Consider the following 24,311-nt stretch of genomic DNA (forward strand, 5'->3'; position numbering starts at 1 on the left):
AAGTGGTCATCATTCCTTTTAAGTAATGAAAATGTCAAAATATATTAGTGTTCTAGTGAATTAATGTATGAGTCTTAAGTCATTCACTTTTGCAGATTTTATACCTCATAATAGATTTCATCCTTTCACCCCTTTAGGTCTACATATGTAAAGATCTGAAATCACAGTTATTTCTTAGCATAGGATAGGACAGGTGTGAAAGGACTTTAATTTTCAAATTCTCACTTTATATATTTATAATTTTGAGAAGTTAATGTATAGTCCTATCTGAACACCAGAAATTAACTGATATATTAGGATTCTATAAATATTTATTTTGCAAAGGATAACAATTCTTTCCATTTACTAGGCTTTTTCCTCCTAGCTCACTGGAACTATATAAATTACTGTAAATGATATTTAAAATAGTAATGTGATGGGACTTCCCTGGTGGTCCAGTGGTTAAGAATCCGCCTTCCAATTCAGGGGACACGGGTTCGAACCCTGGTCGGGGAACCAAGATCCCACATGCCACAGGGCAGCTAAGCCCACACGTCGCAACTACTGAGCACATGAGCCACAACTACAGAGCCCATGTGCTCTGGAGCCTGCACGCTGCAACTGCTGAGCCCACGTACCACAATTAGAGAGAAGCCCATGCGCCTCAACAAAAGATCCTGCATGCTGCAACAAAGATCCCGCCTGCCCCAACTAAGACCCGACGCAGCCAAAAATAAAATAAATAAATATTTTAAAATAAATAAATAAAATAAAATAGTAATGTGACTTTCCATATATATAAAACTTCTAAAGTAACACGTGGTATCTTTTGAGGAAAGTGATATAAATATGAAACTTTTTTGAATGGGTAAACTATTTTCATTAATTATAAAATTTTAGGATATGTTCTAATGACATGATTTACCTTTCATTCCCAGAAATATCATTCTTTTCTTACTGTCTCAAGAATATAAAATGGGGACTTCCCCGGTGGTCCAGTGGTAAAGAATCCACGTTCCAATGCAGGGGATGTGGGTTCAATCCCTGGTCGGGGAACTAAAATCCTACATGCCGTGAGGCGACTAAACCTGTGCACCACAACTACAGAGCCCACGCACCCTGGAGCCTGCATGCCACAGCTAGAGAAGAGAAAAAAAGAAAAAATACCCGCACGCCACAACTAGAGAGAAGTCCGCATGCCGCACTGAAAGGTCCCACATGCCTCAGCGAAGATCCCGTGTGCCTCAGTGAAGACCCGACGCAGCCAAAAAAATAAAGAAATAAAGAAAGAATATAAAATGATGGTTGTGAAGAGTTTCCCTATTTGTTGAAAGAACATGGATCATTTTAACCCCTTTTATCTGATAAGCAGTCTTTCCTGAAAAAGTTTTATTGGAATGCACAAGTACCTTGAACTTGTCTTTGTTTTTTGAAAATAATGTGTTCATGTTTTCCACTGCCATTTAGACAACTACTGAGCTGATTCATACCAGTGAAGAAAATGAATTTTTTGGTCGATTTGAGACTCTTACAGCTGAGTCAGCAGCTACCAAAGAAGAACTTGCCAGTTATAAAGAGAAGGCAGAAGAACTTCAAGAAGAGCTTTTGGTAAAATAAGTAACATAGCTCCAATTTCTACCTATCTTAATTTTATTTCAAAGTGTATATTCTCTTATATGAAAACAAACCCAGATCTATAACTTAACAGCTAGGAAAAAACTTTTGTAAATTTGATGAAAAGGTATTATATAATTTCGTTACTGTCATCTTTCTTCTTTGGTTTTCCTTGGAATCTTTTTTAGGGGGATGCTTTTAATCTCTAGTCTGTTAATGAAAGAGGAGAAAGACATGTTAAAGAGTACTGTATATCCCCTGAGAACCAAAAGTAGAGGCTGATCAAATGATTTCACTTCTGTGGTAATCTGTGACTATACATATATGTGAATATAGATGAAAACTGTGAGTGTTTCTGAAATGTTTTTCCTGTTATTCTGAGGAAAATGAACATATTAGCATGAATTACACTCTCCTCTCTACCCTAAATTCTACATGTGACATTTTTAACTGAATGTTCTACTGTTCTATTCATTATGTTTTAGGTAAAAGAAACAAATATGGCATTCCTCCAGAAAGACTTAAGCCAAGTTAGGGATCAACTCAAAAAGGCAGAAGAGAAATTATCCTACTTCTTAGAAAAAGAAGATTATACCAAGGTACAAGAAAACAGAAAGTTCTGCACGTTAGAGCCACTTCCTATAGAAGTGGGTAAAAGCTCTGCATCACAGACAGATGGTACTCTCAAGGTCAACAGCAGCAATCAGACTCCACAAATTCTTGTTAGAAATGCAGGAATCCAAATTGATTTACGGAGTGAATGTTCATCAGAGGAAGTCACTGAAGTAATTAATCAGTTTACTGAAAAAATTGAGCAGATGCAAGAACTACATGCTGCTGAGATTCTGGATATGGAATCCAGACATATTTCAGAAACTGAAACCTTAAAGAGAGATCACTATGTTGCTATTCAGTTACTGACAGAGGAATGTGGTACCTTGAAGTCAGTGATACAGTGTCTGAGATCTAAAGAGGTATTTGGTTTTCATAATGTGTTTTTTCAACATTCTATGATTTTTTTCCCCAGAATTTTATGTTTTTAAAGAGACAAAGAAATTTGGGGCAATCTCTTCTTCATGATAAAATTACAATTTAAAATCTTTGCATTGTGTAGAGTCAAATAATAATGTTCCACAAAGCTCCTGTGCAGATTTAGAACCCAATGTTATCATTCCTTAATTTATTAATGTCTCTTATTATTATGGTAATATCCATGAAGAAAAAAATTAAAGACTTACTGTAAACCATGGATATTTCATTTATTGTGAAAGGTGTGACATATTTAATTGTTTTTTTCTTTTTTGACAGCATTATAAAAGAATAAAACTATTCATTGGATCCTGTTTTTATTAAAGCAAAAAAATGTTATCTTCTTTTGTTTTTTTTTTCTGATTAGGGCTCCTCAGTTCCTGAATTAACACATTCCGATGCTTACCAAAGTAGAGAAATATGTTCCAGTGGTAGGTTATATAAATTTCTAGAATTTGTGTAGTACTTGTTTAAAGAGTTTGTTTCTCTTTAATAGTGAATGGTTTTCTTTATTTTAGATTCTGGATCAGACTGGGGTCAGGGAATTTATCTTACACAAAGTCAGGGATTTGACACAGCATCAGAAGGCCGAGGCGAAGAAGGTGAAAGTTCAACAGATTCATTTCCAAAGAAAATAAAGGTACTAAAAGGCAGACATCTTTTAGTAAAACTTTCTACATTGAACATAGCAGTTTATTAGAAGTTAGTATAGAAGATCTATACTATAGTAAGATCTCTCTGAAGAGAGAATTGCATAGCTAGAAGGAACCTTGGGGCTCTAGTTTTATTTCTGTATTCTGCAGATAATAAAGTACAGTATATTTAATAGTTATTTGTATACAGATTTTTTTAAAATTTCTATTCCTAATATTTTTGTTTGCCAAAATTATTAAAGCAGTCTCAAAGACTAGAGCTTATCTCCTACATATTTCTTTTGGTCAAATTAGTGTCTAATAATTAAATCCAGGAAGAGCACATTAGGTAAATGTGGAACTTAGAGATGAGAGCTACACAAAGTCATAGGCTGTCTTCTGGGATTGGCTTACCACTCCATAGGAAGAAGACATTCAGTAATGGTAGGCTGGTGTTTCCTTTCTGCAGTGGCTTTTCTAAATCAGTCTAACTGGGATAAAACTATGTTAAAATTTGTTTCTCTTTTCGTGTCTGACTTTGCAGTCTTTGAAAAAATGTCCTAATTCTGGCTTTTGGGTTATGGTTTCTAGGGATTACTGAGAGCTGTCCATAATGAAGGCATGCAGGTGCTCTCTCTTACTGAGTCTCCCTGTAGTGACGGAGAAGACCATTCTGTTCAGCAAGCTTCAGAGTCTTGGCTAGAAGAGAGAAGAGCTTACCTCAGTACAATCTCATCTCTTAAGGATTTGATTACCAAAATGCAAATGCAAAGGGAAGCCAAGGTACTCAAAGAATATTACACATCTAAAGAGCTTTATATGATTTTTATCAATAATAAGTCACTTTACAAAATAAATTGTTGTCTTTTATGATGTATTTTCACATGAATTTCTATATACTGTTTAAATGCCCCAAGTTGCACACTTGAAAATAAATCTGTATCCTCTTAGGCTTCTAATACTGATTTTGGTTAGTAGACAGGTAGCATTTTTAGAACAGTTCTTAAACATGCTTATTTGAAAACTAACTTTTGTTTTTTATAGGTTTATGATAGTTCTCAATCTCATGAGAGCTCCTCTGACTGGCGAGGTGAACTTCTGCTTGCTCTTCAGCAGGTTTTCTTAAAGGAGCACGGTGTTTTACTAGCTGCATTTCAGACTGAGCTGACAGCTCTAGGTACTAGAGATGCAGTTGAATTATTAAACTGTTTGGAACAGAGAATACAAGAACAGGTATCAAAATGAAACTTTAACTCAAACTTTAAAACAAAGAATGCTTTTTACTAGTAATGAGAAAATGAGCTATTGATTAGTTTTAGAGTAAGTCTGAAGGTTAAAATTTTAACAGGAACCACTAAGAATATTTAGGAGAAAAATTATTACCTTAAATGTTTTGTCTTATGTTAGAAAATAAGCAAGACTAAAAATTAATGAGCTAATCATCCAACTTGGGAAGTTAGAAAAAGAGTAACAAAATAAGTCCAAAGAAAATAGAAGGAATAAAATACCATCAGTTCTTATTATTTGCAGTAGTTAGATTCCGTAAAGCTGCTGTGAATGTTGAGCTATTGCCACCAGGGGAAATAAGATGGGGGGGTGGGGGTAGGCTTCTGTGAGCACCTGGTGATGACGTTTTTGTCAACCAGTCAATACAGAATCTTGTTTTATGTGTGTTTCTGTTTAAAGACACCCTATTTACTATGTATTGTTGACTCATTAACATTGAACTCATGGCCAACAGCATTATAACTTAAACCTAAACAAAGATTTTCTAACACATGCCTTTTCTCTGTAATGTATCTTTCAGCCTTCTTATGCTTAGGCATACTAGATAGTACTTCATATCTATGCTTGGGGGCCATTTTAAACAGCAAAATCACCAATAAAAAGCACAAAAGTATCAAAAATACAGCACTAAATAGATGGCAAACAGGACACTTGTTTATAGTATAAGAGATGAAAGAAGGCAGCAGAGTGTCACTTTGTTCGACTTCAGCTAGGAACATGCACATGTGGCAATTTAAATTTTTTGCTGTTGTGTGCACATGTAGGAGAGTAAACTTAAGAGCACCGCAAGTATTGAATTAAGGGTTACAGATAAATTTTAATGAGTAGGCAAATTCTAAAATATGTAATTCACAAATAATGAGGCTCAACTGTAATAAGGAAAAAAGAAATTAGTGAAATGCATACACTTGTACAGTAGAGAACATAAACACGTTTGAAAGTTGATTCTTTGAAAGGTTAATAAAATAGAAACTTTTCTGGAGAATAGGTTAAGGAAAATGATAAAGCACACTTTTTAAAAAATTAAGAATAAAAATGGGATTATAACTAAAGATATGGCTGAGATATAAAAGTAATAGAATACTATGAATAATTTTACATCAATTCAAAAACTTTGGTGAAAGGGGCAGATATTTGCTTATGAAAGCTCATTCAGATCCAGCATTCCACTCCTGGGTATGTATCCAAAAAAAAAAAAAAAAAAAAACACTAATTCAGAAAGATACATGCACTCCAAAGTTCATAGCAGCATTATTTACAGTTACCAAGATATGGAAGCAGCCTAAATGTCCATCAACAAATGAATAGTTAAAAGTGTGTGTGTGTGTGTATGTATGTATGTATCTGTACTCCCATTGTAAGATGATTGGAGAAACGCCCTGTCTTTTTATTAGAAAGCTAGTATAACCCTGTTACCAAAATCAGACAAAGATAATACAGGAAAGAAACTTTATGGGCCTATTTTATTCATGAACATAGATGCAGAAATCCTAAACAAAATATTAACAAGCCAAATCCACCAATGCGTATTTTTTAGAGACACAATCACCGTATACTTATCCAGGGATGCAAAGGTAGCATACCATTAAGAAAAATTCGTGTGACTCATCACTTTAACAAATTAAAGGGTAAAAAACCCCAGTGATCATCTCAAGAGATACAGTGAACAAATGAATGAATGCATTTCATATTTTAAAACACCTTAAATAACAAACTAAAAATAAAAAGGAATTTCATGAACTATATAACAGGTATATCTTGCAAAAACTACAACAAGCATCATATCTGATAGTTAAATGTTAAAAACATTCCTTAACAAAGGGTTAAGTAGTTTGCTCAACCTTGTCCTGAAGATCTAGCTAGAAAAGAAAAGCAAGAGAAATTAAATAAGGGTAGGAATAGGGAAGACCCCTCATCCACTTATATAGAAAACTAAAGAGAATCTACACATGTAGATTTTTTTAATCGATAGGAAAGTTTGGTTATGTTGTTGGATGTAAGATCAAGATGTAAAAATCTTATTTCTCAACAACAAACAAAATGTAATTTTATGTATTTATTTACTTTTGGCCACGCCACACGGCATATGGGATCGTAGTTCCCGGACCAGGGATCAAACCCACACCCCCTGCAATGGAAGCATGGAGTCTTAACTGTTGGACCACCAGATAAGTCCAAAATTTAATTTTAAAAATAATTATTTACAGTGGCATTAAATGGACAAATTTCTAAAAGTATGCAAACTACTAAAACTAAGTCATGACAAAATAGAAAATCTGAATGTATAACAAAGAGTTAAATTAGTAATTTTAAAACTTCTCACAAAGTAAAGTTCAATATCAGACAGCTTCACTAGTGAATCCTACCAAATGTTGAAAGAAGAATTAATACCAGTTCTTCACAAACTCTTGCAAAATAAAGAAGGGAACACTTCCTAGCTCATTTTATGAGGACAATATTGTTCCGATTCTAAAGCCAGACAGAAATACCACAAGAAAATAAATCTACAGACCAAATATCTAATGAGAATAAAACAACCAGTGGAAAAATGGACAAGTGATATAGATATGTGCTCATGGAAGAAATAGAGAGTATCCAATAAATATATGAAAAGATGCTCAAATAAAATGTGCTATATAATTCATACTATGGAATACTATATAACATTGAAAATGAGTGTGAATTAGAGCTGTATGTGTCAGGCAGGATGGTTCACCAACATGTTTGGTGAAAAAGGCAAATTAAACAAAAATGAATACAGTATGATGCCGTTTATATAAAGTTTTAAAACAGAACTGTATATTTTTTAGGATATGTGTGTGTATGTACAGAGTACATGAAAATAACACCAGACTTAGAATTTGGTTATTTCTTGAGCAGATGGTGCAGAGGAGAATGTATTCAGGGAGTTGTACACAGGAGACTTCAGCTGTATAAGGGCTGTTTCTTAGGCTAAGTGCATGGGTGTTTATTATATTATTCATCATGTTTTATTGTGTGTTTAAAGAATTTTGAAATAAATGTGGAAACTATTATCTAAAAAGTAGATCCCAGTGAGCAGGAAGAGAACGTTAGTAACATCTTCCCAAAATTTTAGCATGTCATTCTTCAGACTTCCTGGTTGTTAATTTTATTGTTTTTACATCTCTCTTGATTTTTTTTTTTTTACAGGGTATTGAATATCGAGCAGCCATGGAATGCCTCCAGAAAGCAGATAGAAGGAGTTTGTTAGCTGAAATTCAAGCACTGCATGCTCAGATGAATGGTAAGAAAATGACTCTGAAAAGAGAACAAGAGAATGATCAACCAAGCCAAGGTATGCTATATGACAGGCTCATGTGGTGACACAAATAGGTGAAACGATTTCACTTTATTATTATTCAGTTAAAACACATTTTTTCTTAGTCACATTTTCTTCTCATTCTCACATCAGGAAGTTAATCTACATTAGTTACTCCAGGGATTAAAGGGGTGTCCAGTTTGTCTTAAGAGATACGTGTGTGTGTGTGTGTGTGTGTGTGTGTGTGTGTGTGTGTGTGTGTGTGTCTATATATATGTATACACACATATATATAATTTTTTTAAATTTTTTTTTAGAGTTGAAAAATATTTGTTTACATTAGAGTTCTCTGACCAGGCAAAAACTCATTCTCAGCTTTGGGAATGAAATAAAAAATGCTCAGTTATGCTGTACCATCTAAGCTTATTGCTGCATCTTAAAAGCAGCACTTCTTGAATTTGGGAGGAGGAGGTAGTAGTGGAGGTAAGGGGGTTATTGCTCAGTTGCAAGAGAAAAAATGTTGTGTGCACCAGACAGGCTGGTAAGGACATGCTTTAAAATATCAAAGGACTTTGCTTTTATCTCCTGTAGAGGTTGAAACTGGCTTTAGTTAGCTATGTGTGGAAAGAGAATGATGGTTAACTCTTACAGAATACTTTAATCCAACAGACAGCAATTTTCTGACATATAAACAGATACATTTAATTTAAAATGAATAAGCATTGCCTTGATCAGGTTGTTTCACCCATTAAGTTCATTATCTTTCTTTGTTTTGAAGCTCTATGTGTGGATAACCTAAAAGAAAAAGAAATTCTCAATGGAAGTAACGATTTCTTTTTAATACCTTTTTTGTGTGTGCGAACTGTAACATACATACAAAAAATGCAAAAATATACAGTATAAAAACTATTAAATGAATACCTGTGGAAACCTCATCCATGTCAAGTATTCCAGAATTCCCCTTCTGCTACACTGTAGTAATATAGAACACATCTTCCTCTGTAGTACCCTGGAGGTAACCATTGTCCTGATTTTTTAACTGCCTATTTATATATTCCTAAACCACGTAAGTTTAAGGTTTTTCTTGCTCTTGAACTTTATCGCTCTGTATATATTTGCGTCTTGTCTCTTTCACCTCTCTATAACATTCTTCTAAGTTACCACATTTATCTCTAGTTTATTCGTTTTTGTTACTGTATAGCATTCCCTTGTGTGAATATTTCACAATTTATATATCCATTCTGCAGTTGAACATTTAAGTTGTTTCTACTTTTTAGCTATTAAATTCAGTCTCTTCTACACATTGTTATGCCATGTTTCTGATGCATACATGCATGAGTCTTCTGGATACATACCCAGGAGTAGAATTGCTAGATCATAGAATACATATCATCAAATTTATTAGACAATGCCAGACTGTTTTCCGAAGTGGTCATACCAATTTGTGCACTTTCTAGCAGTACATGAAAGTTCTGTTGCTTCACATTTTTGCCAAAAGTTGATATTGTCAGCCTTTCGTTGCCAATCTGGTGGGTATGCAGTGGATTGTTGTTGTGGTTTTAATTTACATTTCTCTAATAACTGAATTGGCTTATTTGTGGTATGATTATTGGCTAGCTGGATTTTTGCTTTTGTGGTATGCTTGTTCAAATCTTTTCACTTTTCAATAGAGGAATCTTAAATTGAGCTGCAGCTGGAAATCATTAGAGATTAAAGTGAAATTTTTCATCATATCTAATGAAGACACATACATGTCTTTGTCTTCATTTCTGTTTAATATAAAGGTAGAAACACCTATACTTTTGCCAATTTTGAAAGTTATACCAGTCTCACATTTGTCATTGAAAAGCTGAAGAATTTAAATATCTTTAAATATTTTAGAGAAAACAGGTATAATGAGGTTACAAATTAAATATATCCCTTATATTTAGACATAGGATTAATTGCAGATTATTTTTGGAGAATTTATTAGTATTTTACTTAACTAAATAGGACCCTGTTGAAAGCTTAGTTAGTATCACATAGATACATATTTATAAATGTAAATCCTTAGACTCTACTCTCTAAGAAATAGTTTTAAAAGTCTCACTTAGCATGAATACTCTAAAGCCAATGTAATTCCTGTCTCATGACATCAGTAATATGAATTGTAATAGGAAGTAATGAACTTTGATAAAATTTTTTAAGTTAAAATACATTTAGGGTAGAATAGAGAAACAGAAGAACAGAGTTAAAATCACCCCTGGAATCTCCTAAATCCTAAACTAATGACTATTAAAACCCAGGAAATATGTCTCCAGACACATTTCATTGTGCATATGTACATAAGTTTATATTTTTTATAAAAATGGATCCTGATGTATATATTTCATTACATTTTTTTCATTTATTATCCTTAGGGATTTAAATATTTCACTTTGTTTTCATTGTGACAGACATGTAGCAAGGGTTCGGTATTTTTTTTTTTTTTTTCGGTATGTTTTTAAAGAAAAAACCGTGATCCAAATTGGCGTTTGGACTTCCCACTTTTGTTATAATGAAATTCCTAGGGACTGTCTGCGAAGGAGGGCTGAACAAAACAAGCAAGCAGTGCTAATCATTGTAGTCAGAGTTACGGGGTGACTCCTGCAAGTACTTCGGCTATCAAAAACCATTGGAATTTTTTAGTGTGAGCTATCAAAATTCTGAATGAACAAATATAAATTGCTATTTATAGTATTATGTGAACACCTCAAGGTTTTATTTTAATTTCAAGTCTTGTATCCAGTAATGAATTGTTAAGTTTTTATCATCCTTATATATTTATACAAAGTTCTGAAATCTTGACAGTATAGCACTATGAGGAAAATATGCATATGCATGTATTTATATAAATAGTTAACTTTGGGGGCTGTAATCTTTTCACATTTACTTTATAGTAATCTCTTAAATAACAAGTCAGTTATTATCAACAAAATATAAGCCAAATATGAGTTGCTAGATCATATTTTAAATATTAATAATTTTTCATTTAGAACTCTTGGAATATAATATGCAGCAGAAGCAGTCTCAAATGCTGGAGATGCAAGTGGAGCTCAGCAGTGTGAAAGACAGAGCAACAGAACTTCAGGAACAACTGAGTTCTGAGAAAATGGTGGTTGCTGAACTGAAAAGTGAACTTGCACAAGCTAAACTGGAACTAGAAACAACACTCAAGGCACAGCATAAGCACCTAAAGGAATTAGAGGCATTCAGGTGTGCCAGGCTTCCTAATTATAAACCTGTATTAGTGAAGGACTTGGAGTACTTTTGTCACAGACATTGTGCATATCTTACAAAAATGTAACATTGTATATAATATTTAAATAACATAAAACTGTTACTTATAGGAAAAACTACAGTGGAAAGGAAGCACCCAAAATTTTTCCAAATGATAAACTCATGATTAGGTATTTTGGCATATTCTCTACGTGGCTTCAGTTCTGTTTGAGACTTGCTGTTGTATAAGATACATAAATTTGACCTTCATTTTACCACCAAGTAATTTGTAGTGATATTTATGATCCCAATGGAATTCATGGTTTAGTTAGCTAAAATATGCAAAATTTTTTGAAGATAATGCTTGTAAAAAGGATAAATTTGTTGGTGTAAATACTGAGATATTCTGCTTGCCAAGGACACATTACAAGTATAGTCATTATTTTGAACTTTTTCACACACAATGGTTCTTACGTTAAGTAGAAGTTAAAGGAAATTTTTATTCATATTATTTTGTAACAATAAATTGTTTACAGTGGTAAATAATAACTAGTAGTTATATTACTAGAAACAGTTAATTTGACTGAACCCCAGTCAAAAAATCTTTAATCTTTACATGGTTTATATTTTCCTATTAGCAGGTTTATATTTTCCTATTAGCAAGTTTATTTTTTATTATTATTATTTTTTTAATTAAGTTATTTATTTTTGGCTGCATTGGGTCTTTGTTGCTGCACACAGGCTTTCTCTAGTTGCGGCGAGTGGGGGCTACTCTTCCTTGTGGTGCGCAGGCTTCTCATTGCGGTGGCTTCTCTTGTTGTGGAGCACGGGCTCTAGGCACATGGGCTTCAGTAGTTGTGGCACGTGAGCTCAGTTGTGGCTCACGGGCTCTAGAGCTCAGGCTCAGTAGTTGTGGCGTACGGGCTTAGTTGCTTTGCGGCATGTGGGATCTTCCCGGACCAGGGATCGAACCCATGTCCCCTGCATTGGCAGGCGGATTCTTAACCACTGAATCACCAGGGAAGCGCCACCTAGTTTATAATATGCCGCCACTTTTCAGTGGAAGCTGTTCTCTGTCAATAATATACTTGGTCAAAGTAGTTTTATGAAAGTTCATTTGTCTCTGTGATTTAGGTTGGAAGTTAAAGATAAAACGGATGAAGTACATTTGCTTAATGACACATTAGCAAGTGAACAGAAAAAGTCCAGAGAGCTCCAGTGGGCTTTGGAGAAAGAGAAAGCCAAGCTGGGACGCAGTGAAGAGCGGGATAAAGAAGAACTTGAGGTATTGTCGTCTTTGTCTTTAAATATCTGTGAAAAAATCCACAGTGATAGAAGAGAGACATTCCTCTTCCTATAATGTTGACCTTAGACTCATTATTAGGTATAAAAAGTCGTTCACTATGTGTTGAATATTATAATGTTATCTAAAGTATTATCAGGAATTGCTAATGGTATGATCTTTTTTTGTTTTGTTGCATCCAAGGATGCATAGAAACTGTTCTGCTACAGCATGTGTTTTAGGAATTTGAATTAGTGCATATATAATTTGATAAATATGGCAATTGTGTCTTTTTAACGCAGAAGTAGTTTAGGTTCCTGTTTTCTCCTAGGGGAGGAGAGCAGCGATACTTTTCTGGCAGCAGGAGCCCTTGCTACTATATTTTAAGACGCTGGGCTCTCTCCCAGAGAGGCACACCCGAGCCTTGCACAGCTCACAGCTCAAAGCAGGTTGTACTGCAGGCAGTGCCACTTTAACAGTTCCCCCTGGCTCGGAGCTCTTCTTCTATCCACATAATCCTGGTACTCGCTAGCTCTGTGCTAAAAAACTGTGTAGCCAGAATCCAGATTTTCTGCCCTGTTACTTTTTTGGGGTTTTTTTTTTTTTTTTTTAATGTCCACCATGGATGGTAGCCTCCAGGCACAGTGAGCTTTCTACCTAGCAAGGACATGTTATTTCCTCAGGTATTGATTACTATTTTTTTAATCATTACAAATTTTTATAGGTTTTGAGTAGTTTGTCCCTAAACCTGCTCTCCTCATAAGCCCTATTATTTTTAGTTATGTGGTATGGTATTGGAAAATTCAAAGGTTTTCAGGAACTCCCATCACATTATATCAGAAATACTTTTATTTTCTTTTTTTTTAACTTTATTTATTTTATTTTGTTTTTATTTTTGGCTGCATTGGGTCTTCATTGCTGTGCGTGGGTTTTCTCTAGTTGCGGGGAGCAGGGGCTACTCTTCGTTGCGGTGCGTGGGCTTCTCATTGCAGTGGCCTCTCTTGTTGCAGAGCACGGGCTCTAGGTGCACGGTCTCAGTAGTTGTGGCTCGTGGGCTCTAGAGTGCAGGCTCAGTAGTTGTGGCGCACGGGCCTAGTTGCTCCGCAGCATGTGGGATCTTCTGGGACCAGGGCTCAAACTCGTGTCCCCTGCATTGGCAGATAGATTCTTAACCACTGCGCCACCACGGAAGCCCAGAAATACTTTCATTTTTAAAGGTTATTAATCCTAGAAGAAATGTACTCTGCTTCATATTTCTTAACCAGATATGATTAATGTTGGGAAAGAAAATATTATGTAGCTTAGCTCTATTTTGTTGATATTCTTTGATGAAAATCAACTGGCTGTCCAAATAATTACACTCTAACCACTGAAAATACAAGTTAGTAAATTGGATAATCAGTTCTTTTACCAGATACTATCAACTTAGTATTAATAAAGGCACAATTGTATACTTAATATTATTGAAAGTATTCTCCATAATATTAACTTAAATTCAACTTTCTCCTACAAGGATCTGAAATTTTCACTTGAGGGTCAGAAACAAAGGAATATTCAGCTAAATCAACTTTTGGAACAACAGAAACAACAACTAAATGAATCACAGCAGAAAATAGAATCACAAAGAGTGCTACATGATGCCCAGTTATCCGAAGAACGAGGTCGAAACTTGGAGCTTCAAGTACTTCTTGAATCTGAGAAAGTTCGTATTCGGGAAATGAGCAGTACCCTGGATAGGGAACGGGAATTACATGCACAACTACAGAGCAGTGATGATAGTGGGCAGTCTCGGCCATCCTTACCCTCTGAGGACCTCCTTAAAGAGCTTCAGAAACAGCTAGAGGAGAAACACAGTCGCATAGTAGAATTGTTAAATGAGACTGAGAAATATAAACTGGATTCTTTGCAAACAAGACAGCAAATGGAAAAGGATAGGCAGGTTCACAGGAAGACATTGCAGACAGAACAAGAGGCCAACACTGAGGGACAGAAAAAAATGTATGAGCTTCAGTCCAAAGTGGAAGATCTTCAGCGCCAACTGGAGGAGAAAAGGCAACAAGTTTATAAGTTAGACCTTGAAGGGAAACGACTGCAAGGAATTATGCAGGAATTCCAAAAGCAGGAACTAGAACGAGAAGAAAAACGAGAAAGTAGAAGAATTCTGTATCAGAATCTTAATGAGGTAAAATGACATTTTGTTTTAAAATATTTTTTAAAAGAATACTGTAGCCATGTGATCATATATAATTTTGATATTGGATTAAATTATTTAAATAGCTATGTACAAATCATTTAAAAATGAAATCTATAGAAGTTTATTTGGAATAAAAACAATAACTGTGTTCCCCTAAGAAAGAATGTGATGTGCTATTTATTTTATAATGATTGCTCTTTCTTTTTCTGTCCAAAATTGCCAGCCAACCACTTGGAGTTTAACCAATGATCGAACCAGAAATTGGGTTCTTCAACAGAAAATAGGAGAGACAAAGGAATCAAGCTATCCTAAAATGATTGAAATGAATGGAGGAGGAGCTGGCTATAATCATGAATTAGAAATGATCAGACAAAAACTTCAACGTGTGGCTTCAAAACTACAGCATCTAGCCCAGAAAGCCTCCAATAGGTTAGAATTTTCTGCCTGACCTTTGGAAATGGCATTCTTAGACAAGCTGGACAGAATCTGTCCCTCACTCTTAGCTAGCCAGGGGTGGGAAATTCAAATTTTAAAGTTAATTCATGTTTACATTAGGAGGTGATATTCTTTAACAAAACTCATATACCTGAAAAAAAATATCGTTAACATCCTGACTCAGGGAGAGAGAACACTTAATGTAAAGGAGAAGTAAGAGGTGAAGCAGTGTTGCCTGATGTGTAATGTTTGTGTTAGTCAACACTGCTCCTTGAGATGATATGTTTTGACTTTTTGCCCTTTTTTTTTTTTTTGAAGACTACAGTTTGAAACAGCAGATGATGAAGATTTTGTTTGGGTTCAGGAAAATATTGATGGAATTGTTTTACAACTACAAAAATTAACTGGCCAGCCAGGCGAAGAGGTAAGACTTTCTAAAAACACTTTGTAGAGTATCGAGAGCAAAGATTTAATGGAAATTATATGAATCATTTGAAACTGGCACTGTATTTTCTAAAGAGTTTTAATTATATCTTTTCATTTATTTAAAATAATAATGTTTGCCTTTCCCCAATAGAAGGTAGTGAAAGTTTGAGGGGAAACAAAATTATCATTATTGAATAATTATAATTCTTATTATATTATGAAAAGTTTCTTGAAAGAATAGTCTGTCTTTTACCCTCACCACTCCATGAAACCACCCTCAGGATGCTACCAGTGTGTTGACAATTGACTAATCTGGTGAATCTTTTCAGTCCCTGTCATTCTTGGCTTCTTTGTGGCATCTGACACTTTTGACCTCTTTTGTTTTAAATACCCTCTCTTTCCTTTCCTTTTGTGTTAATATTCTCTCATTTCTTCCATTTCTTTCATCAATCATCTTCATGAGTTCTTCTTATGCTCATCCATTTTTTTCCTCTAACTGAAAGCTCATTCATTCCACAGCCTGAATTCTCAGTAGACTTAATTATTGAACAAATACTTACATTGGGCACCTACTGTGTGCCAGGTACTATACTGGGTTCTGGGGCTATAGTGAACAAATCTGATAAAAATCTCACCTTTATGGAGCTTATCTTGTGGACTATGGTTCTATTCTGAAACCTTTGTCCTGTGGTCCAGGTTTATATTTTCACTTAGTTATGAGACATCTTTCCTTGGGGAAACATACCCCATAGTGACCCCTTTAGGAATCTCACAGGCACAATCCAAACTGAGCATCGTCTTCCTTTTCTCCTTCCTGTCCCAAACCCACATTTTTGGTCATGATATCATCTAGTTTAGAGAATTGAAAGTCACCCTAGACCCTTTCCTTCATTCTTACTTGCACATCCAAGCAGTCACTAAGTCCTGTGCCCTCTTCCTCCTAAGTGCCTTTAGTCATTGCCTGCATTCAGGCCTTCAGCATTTCTCACATGGACTGTTGGCAGTAACTTTCTGATGTGTCTGCCTGACATCAGGATCTTTCTCCTCTAATTTACTCTACTTTGCGCAGTACTATCAAAGGAATCTTTCTCACACGTAAATTTTGTTTATGGCATGCTACAGCCTAAAGCCTTTCATGGCTCTTCACTACCTACATTTAGGTCTATTATCCATAAAATGAAAGCAACCTTTAATCTTAACAGGTGTGTTTTAGCTCCTTAAAAGCAACACACTCACGCTCAAGCCTTTGTGCCTTTACATGTGCTCTTCCTTCTGCTTAATATGCCCTTCTTTCCTGCCTAGTAGAGTCCTACTTATTATTTAAGATGCAGCTCAAGCACTATTTCTTCATGAAATCTGTTGTTCTCAGTGCCTTCACATTTTATATGCATTATTTGTAAAAGTTTCTGCTTATATGACCTTTTGCCATTTTGTCTTTTAGCCTACCTTAAGGTCCCCAAGTACTTCTTGTGGCTCATTAACTGAAAGACTACTAAGACAAAATACTGAGCTGACAGGACATATCAGCCAACTGACTGAAGAAAAGAATGATTTAAGAAACATGGTTATGAAGCTGGAGGAGCAGATCAGGTGTTATCGACAGACAGGAGCTGGCAGAGATTATGTACGTCTGTTTTTATCATGGCAGTATACTAAGCATCTGATTCTTAGTAGGATCACTGGAAAATTTTATAGGAATGACAGTAATAATAATAGCTATTATTTATTTATGGGGAGCCTTCTCTGCCAGATTCTGGGTTATATATGTTCAGAATCTCTTATCCACACCCTGCCTTGCACTTCAGAAAACTGAAGTCAGTAGTCAAACCAAGATATACTTATCTCCAAAGCCAAGTACTTTGCTACCTATGGACCGATTGCAGATACATGTGAAGAAGTGTTCACATGTGCATTCTGCCTGTTCTTGTCAGTTATTTATCAGTAATTGTGTTCATAACTGAAGTGGAAAATGCCATTAAATTACATATTTCAGTCTAATAAACTACTCTGGGAATTTATTTAAATTTTTTCCATTTAAAAACTACAAAATACTAAATTGCTAGCTCTGTTACCATCCAGTATAAAGATAGGAAGGACCTGTAAGACCAACTGTGTGGTCAGATGCATGATAACACATCCACACAGCTTCTATAGAGACCCACTTCCCTATGTACAGGTTGGGTTTTTTTCCCCACTTCTCCAGTGTACTTTTTCAGGCACAGGCTCAACATTTGAACCCAGATGGTCCATTTTTAAAGTCTACAAAAAAAACAAGCAAAAAAACGGAAATTCCTTGGTGGTCAGTGGGTTAGGACTCTGCACTTTCACTGTTGTGGCCTGGATTCAGCCCCTAGTCGGGGAACTAACATCCTGATAACCTTTAGTGAAGCACGGCCAAAAAAAAAAGTCTCTAGACTTTTTTAGTTGAAAGCTCTACTAATCCAAACATCTTCTCTGGGGCCAGGCTTTCACACGGATTTTTAGTTGTAAAGTTAATCTACTCAGCAAGGTCATAAACTTAAAAGTTAGTGGATATTCTTTAATGTCAGTTGAGATTGGCTTTGAACTTCCCTGTCTGAGGTTGGAAAGCTGAGCATTCTATAACCCTCATAGGGATACCTTTAATATGTTTAATTCAGATTCTTCTTCAGAAACTTGTTCTTTAAAATCATGTAAGTAGGCTCTGGCCTCTGCAGTCTTCTAGGTTTTCATTCAGTGGTGGCCCCAACATTGAAGCCATCATTGCTTCAGAAAAAGAAGTCTGGAACAGAGAAAAGTTGACTCTCCAGAAGTCCTTGAAACGGGCAGAAGCTGAAGTATACAAACTAAAAGCTGAACTAAGAAATGAAGCTTTACTTCAAAATCTGAGCCCTGACTCTGAGCATGCCACTGTAAAGGTAGGAGACATCTTCCATCTAAATGTATACTAGAATTGGTCCTCTGCTTTTGCCTTATTTCATCTATCACTAACCTTAATTGTCAGACTAAAGAATTTTAGGTGGCACTCAGGCTGTGTCTCTAGGTCTCTGTACTCAGTCTGTCATTGAATGCAGATCTCTAGCTGGTCACAAAAAAATTGTGGTGAAGCATGTCCGGGTTTGGGACAAGATTAAGTTCTATTAATGGTCACAGAGGCAGCCACCTTGAGCTCATGGTCCCACTTCCCACAGTCTCATCCCTAAAAGACCAACAGAAAGTTAGCTTTTCAACTCCCAACAGAAGCTCTCTACTACTGTCAATATTAGAGGATCATGCTCTGTAAGTGGTAAGCCCTCTGAATAGTCTCTCTAATGACTAATGATGAATATTGTAGTACAACTACCTTAATCAGTTAACATAAAATCCAAAAGAAAACAAGGAAAGAAAGAAAATGTTTGGAATATTTATTCCAGCTATGGAGTGAACATAAATTTATGACTCTTAAAGGGACAGAAAACATTAACATTGAAAAAGTTAAATAGATCAGTGATGATACTAATAAAGTAGCTCTATACAATTAAAAAAACTCCGGTGATAATGCAAAGACAAAAATTTTTGCAATGAATATGATTAATAGGAGCTAAAATCCATTCACTAAAGGGAGGCAGAAGTATAAAGGTTTAACTTTACTTTTTACCTTTGTTGATAAAGTAGAAAACAGTGATAGGGTACCTGCCATTCTACTACTGCCACTTTTTTAAAATAAAGTCTAGGTTATCTTCCCCTAGAGAACAGTTGGAATAACTTCTTAATAATGTCTTTATGTTTTTCTTTTCTTTAAACATAGAGAATTTATGGCAAATACCTGAGGGCAGAAAGTTTTCGGAAAGCTCTCATTTATCAAAAGAAATACCTGCTTCTGTTACTGGGTGGGTTCCAGGAATGTGAGGATGCCACCCTGGCTCTGCTTGCCCGAATGGGGGGACATCCGGCCTTCACGGATCTAGAGGTGATCACCAGCCGTCCAAAGGGCTTCACCAGGTTTCGGTCAGCTGTCAGAGTGTCCATGGCAATTTCGAGGTAAAATACTTGAAAGAAAATGCATTTTAATAGACTTTCTAAAGAGATTAGTTATTTTCAGTTCTCTCTCTTTTCTCTGCCCGTTGTGCTCCATATTCATATAGTATAAGACACTTGCCATCACTGAAACATGCCTACTTCTCTAGGTTTTCATCCTTTAGTCAGGGATACTTCATGTTATACTATAGAGAGCCTATGAGAAGGGCCCTCCCAGAGGCAGGCAGCCAGTGATTCGGCTGGGACATCCAATCTGGGTTGTCTCTCTTTTCTTTTTTTAATTTATTTATTTATTTAGTCTCTTTTTTTTTTTTTTTTTTTAAATCTGCATAAGTCCATGAACTAGTTCAGACATATAAATAAAAGAGATCATAAGAGAGAAAAATGTTTTTTGAAAAGTTACTTAGGCTGACATACATTCATTTTCTTCATTACTAAAACAACCCACTCTCACAGCCCAGCTACAGAAAGCCCTGGCCTGACTCTGCATTGGACTGTGCTGTTGCTTTTGTCACTTCTTCTCTGGTAGTTCCAAGCTAGGAACTCTGGTGCTAGCTGGTTATACCCAGACACCTAGATACCTTCTCCATGCTTCTTCTCCCTTTTACTTCTGTAGGAGCCAGACAGTCTCAAAGGAAATTTTTTTTTTTAAGTATTACCCAATTCCGTTATATTCAGGTTATTTACAAGTACCTCAAAAGACCACGAAGGCAGAATAAGAGATGTGATTTATGTTTTTGTGTGCTGGGTAGCATCTGCTGGCTTTCAGCTCCTCACTGCCCTTCTAGGCCAGCCTCCATACTGCCAGGGGCTTACAGCCTGCGGATTGTGTCTCCCAGACTCCTTGCCAAATGGCGTCCTTTTTGGTTCTGTCTTTTCTTGGCAGTAGCACAAGAATTAGAAGGTTGGAGAAAGCAAAGAGCTTTCCTTCCTCATCTTTTCCTTTTCCTTTGTCATCTTTCATTCCCTTCATCACCTTATACAGCTTGTACAGGGTTAAGTGCTGGGAGATGCATTGATAAAGAAAAAAGACATAATCCCTGCCCAAATCCCTGAAGGCAGCTCACTTTCTAGTGGGGCATACCAATATGCACATAACTTAGGAGACACTAAATGACAGATCACAGGAGTTAGCTATTAATTTCGATTTCAAGAATTCGGGAAGGCTCCATGAAAGCCAGTTGCCATTGAAGGACTTCACTTTTTCACCCTCTTTTTCTTGACCTCTTATATGTTTATTGTATTTTGACCCTCCTAAAACTGAGCCTTGAAAATAGTTGGAATTAAGAAGTCAAACCTGGTGCTCCAGAAAGCTCTTTGGGCTAGGACGGGGCAGGCAGCAACTCGCTACAGCTGGGCTGTGACACAGCCTCTCCTGTTCCTTTTGAAGCCATCACTGCTTTTCATCCCTGATTACATGGCCTCACTCCTTTTCCAGTTTTCCCTGCTCTCTCTTACTGCCAATTTAAGGGTCTTTCTGTTCTCTTTCCATCTCATCTCCCCTTTAGTCTCCATTCTTCTTCTTTTCATTTCTTCTCACCCTTTCTTTGCCCATCCAATTAACCTTTTCTGCTTTTGCTCTTCATCTGTTATTTTATTTTATTTTTTGGCGGTACGCGGGCCTCTCACTGCTGTGGCCTCTCCCGTTGCGGAGCACAGACTCCAGACGCGCAGACTCAGCAGCCATGGCTCACGGGCCCAGCCGCTCCGTGGCATATGGGATCTTCCCGGAACGGGGCACGAACCTATGTCCCCTGCATCGGCAGGCGGACCCTCAACCACTGCGCCACCAGGGAAGCCCTGCTCTTCATCTCTTTATGTCCCATGTACCTCTAAAGCCAGAACCTGGTACTGGCAAAAGAAGAGACCTCTGGTGCCTCATGGGAAGCCCTGTTCTTCTGTTCCAGTCAATTTTGCCACAAACCAGGGGACATTTGCATAATCTTAGATTAGGCAGTCATGTGATTATATAGAAATTTGTTCTGCATTCATATTTAAACGTATGACTTGATTTTTGTTGCAAGTATATGTTTATACTCTCTACACTATAGATGTTCTGTGAAATTTTTTCTTGGGATCTTTTTTAGAATGAAATTTTTGGTTCGACGATGGCATCGAGTCACAAATTCTGGTTCCATCAATATTAACAGGGATGGCTTTGGATTGAATCCAGGTGAAGTCAAAATAGAATTTTTTCTTATGTTGATGATGATCTAAAATTACTGCACATGTAATACCTTCCAAATAATGTGTTCTGGGACCTGTGTTGTCCAAAGACAAAGCCCTTATAACTAACAAAGCTGGGGACCTTGCTGTTCTAAAGAGTAATAAGAGCTGATATTTATGGAGCACTTAGTTCACACTAGGCCCTGCTTTTTTCCGTGTATTCTCATAATCCTATGATGTAAGTACGGTTACTATTGTTTTTACTTTACAGACGAAAAACTGAGGCATGGAAAGCATTTGTCATTTGTCCCAAATTACCCAGTAGGAAGTGGTAGAGTCAGCAGCAAACCCTGACAGTCTGGCTCCAGAGCCCACTCTTTGCACAACTGCGTTTAAGGCTCTGGTTCAAGATAGGATTGCTGTTACTCTAGTATATGAAAGTTTTGATTTGAAATTTTCACAATTTAGCAATATTCAAACAGGTTTCTGTTTTCCAGTAGGTGATATAACAGTTAAAATTCCTTCTCTCTACACTGAAACATTAGGGCTTCAACATTTCAGGCAAAAGGATGTGGTCAAAAGCTGGGGAGCACACAGAATTATAGACACACAGCATATCTATATGTATTGGTAGTAAACCACTTTTACATGTTTTACACAGAGAAAGAGGAAAATATATGTGGTACTCTAAGCAAAATGTTTTTGAAATACGCATCCTTATACTGAAACAGATGAAATTTGTACCATAATGAATTCTGTGTTGTAAGTTAGCATATCTTGGTTTCAAGTTTTTTCCAGTAAAAGCCAGTATACTAGAGTGATAAAAGGACTTGGCTGTATTCATCTAATATTTTTTATCCACATTGCCTTTTCTGTCAAACCACACACAGACACCCCTCACTTCACCTCTAGTTAAAACTAAGAAGCGGTCTTTAAAAAATAAAATAGTTTATTTTCTTAGAGGTGTAGTTCCAGATTATCAGAAATACTAATATCCAAAGGTAAATGAAACAAGCTGTACTATTGTTTCTCTCCTGTAGCAAGAATAATTGAAAGTGACTATACATAGGAGATAGTAGTGTAGTACAGTATAGTAAGTCTTTTGAACCCTTATCCATTTTGTAGAAATTTTTCAAGGGCTTGGTATTTTTTTTCTTTACAAGGTACATTTTGGATTACTTTAGGTGCCGAAAAGACTGACCCATTTTATCATTCTTCTGGTGGGCTGGAGCTATATGGAGAACCAAGACATAGTACATATCGCTCAAGATCAGATCTGGACTATCCAAGGTCTCCTTTACCATTTCAAAATAGGTAAGAATTTCATGAAATCTATAATAATATACTAATACTTAACAGAGAATGAAGGACAGTGTTAGGGCTTTGACTTCTTTGCATTGAAATAGCTAAATGTGTCTTTAGTTATGTATTAGTTACATAACCTAAAGCTCAGAATCAAAAACAGTTTTTGAATTTGTAACTGGTTTCCAAGGGTATAGGAAACAGAGCTGATCAAGTGTTATTTAGTATGTATGCTGTGGCTAGACATTGAGAAAGGTATTAACTAAAATTGAGAGTCTGGAATTCTGAAAACACCTCTAAAGTTTGCAGGGCAAGATGCATTTATACATATGCAGCCTTTATTGATGGCCTCTGCGACAGGCAGTGTACTGGATGGACATTCTTTTGATGACTTAGTAGCTGCTTTGAATTTATCGAAGAGTTTTTTCCTTTCCACATGATTCAGACTCAGTAGTATGGGGTATATAGATTGAGCAGTGTACAAGTGGTCTACCTTTTGAGGGCAGGGTGGTGGTAGGCTGAGTTACTTGTATTGTTTCTGGATAATTGGGATTCATGTTTGTATTTTTAATCTCATAGGTACCCAGGTCCTCCAGCTGATTTAAATCCTGGTTCCTTAGCATGTTCTCAGCTTCAGAATTATGATCCTGACAGAGCCCTGACAGATTATATCACTCGGCTAGAGGCACTGCAGAGACGACTTGGAACTGTACAGTCAGGTACCCTCAGGTTAACCAAGTATTGGCAGCACCATAGTGCTTGATAGACCCGGAACACTTTCTCTTTCTGAAATTCCTTGACCTTCCTCATTAGGATAATCAAATCTTACAGTTCAGTGCCTGAGTTACCAGGCTAGACTTTAGGAATTTAAGACAAAACATGATTTATCACCCTGGATCCCATTCTCAGCCCCCCAAAATTCCTGCTCATCTCATTGAAAAGATTGATTAGGGGAAATGCACGACGAGCACCAATGTGCAAAGTACTCTGAAGCTTACACAGTCTGCTAGAGAACTTGTTCCTAAGTAATACATCGTGAGGCATGCAAATAAGGGATAGCGAGATGAGAGGAGGACGCAAGTACTGTAAGCACTTACTGCAGCCATTCTCTCTACTAAGACCTTGTACTCTTACGTATGATCCAAGGAACCCGTCCCATTCAAAAGACTGTAAGAATGACGTTTTATTTTTCTCTGCTTAAAAACACACGCAGAAAAATTTCATTATTAGTAGAAGTGGATTCCCTTCCTTGTTTATTGTGAGAAAAATCTCTTTTCCCGTCTCTCTTCAGTTCACTCCAATTCAAAGATTTTGAATCATTTTAATTTAATGAGCTTTAAGTCTATATATATATATATATATATTACTATTATTAGAGACCCTTTTCTCCTACTATTCCCACAAAATAGATAGGACTAATAACCAGTTATTTAAGTTAGTAGTTTATCTCTT

The 24,311-nt window shown here is 36.2% G+C and overlaps 1 protein-coding gene across 1 annotated transcript in view; it reads left to right on the plus strand.

Annotated features, from left to right (window-relative positions):
• Positions 1-24,311, plus strand: part of AKAP9 (A-kinase anchoring protein 9) — a 140,347-nt gene that overhangs the window by 115,086 nt on the left and 950 nt on the right. Inside the window, exons 33-50 of the mRNA XM_060157011.1 lie at positions 1,447-1,587; positions 2,079-2,567; positions 2,990-3,053; positions 3,141-3,262; positions 3,846-4,037; positions 4,299-4,487; positions 7,713-7,857; positions 10,836-11,055; positions 12,193-12,343; positions 13,854-14,522; positions 14,758-14,963; positions 15,288-15,393; positions 16,837-17,019; positions 18,092-18,292; positions 19,162-19,394; positions 21,479-21,564; positions 22,742-22,871; positions 23,439-23,578. Coding sequence (XP_060012994.1) covers positions 1,447-1,587; positions 2,079-2,567; positions 2,990-3,053; positions 3,141-3,262; positions 3,846-4,037; positions 4,299-4,487; positions 7,713-7,857; positions 10,836-11,055; positions 12,193-12,343; positions 13,854-14,522; positions 14,758-14,963; positions 15,288-15,393; positions 16,837-17,019; positions 18,092-18,292; positions 19,162-19,394; positions 21,479-21,564; positions 22,742-22,871; positions 23,439-23,578 — 3,667 coding nt within the window. The remainder of the gene's footprint in view (positions 1-1,446; positions 1,588-2,078; positions 2,568-2,989; positions 3,054-3,140; positions 3,263-3,845; positions 4,038-4,298; positions 4,488-7,712; positions 7,858-10,835; positions 11,056-12,192; positions 12,344-13,853; positions 14,523-14,757; positions 14,964-15,287; positions 15,394-16,836; positions 17,020-18,091; positions 18,293-19,161; positions 19,395-21,478; positions 21,565-22,741; positions 22,872-23,438; positions 23,579-24,311) is intronic.

The sequence above is a fragment of the Lagenorhynchus albirostris genome, chromosome 8 (genome assembly GCF_949774975.1).
Source record: "Lagenorhynchus albirostris chromosome 8, mLagAlb1.1, whole genome shotgun sequence".
In the NCBI taxonomy this organism is placed as follows: domain Eukaryota; kingdom Metazoa; phylum Chordata; class Mammalia; order Artiodactyla; family Delphinidae; genus Lagenorhynchus; species Lagenorhynchus albirostris.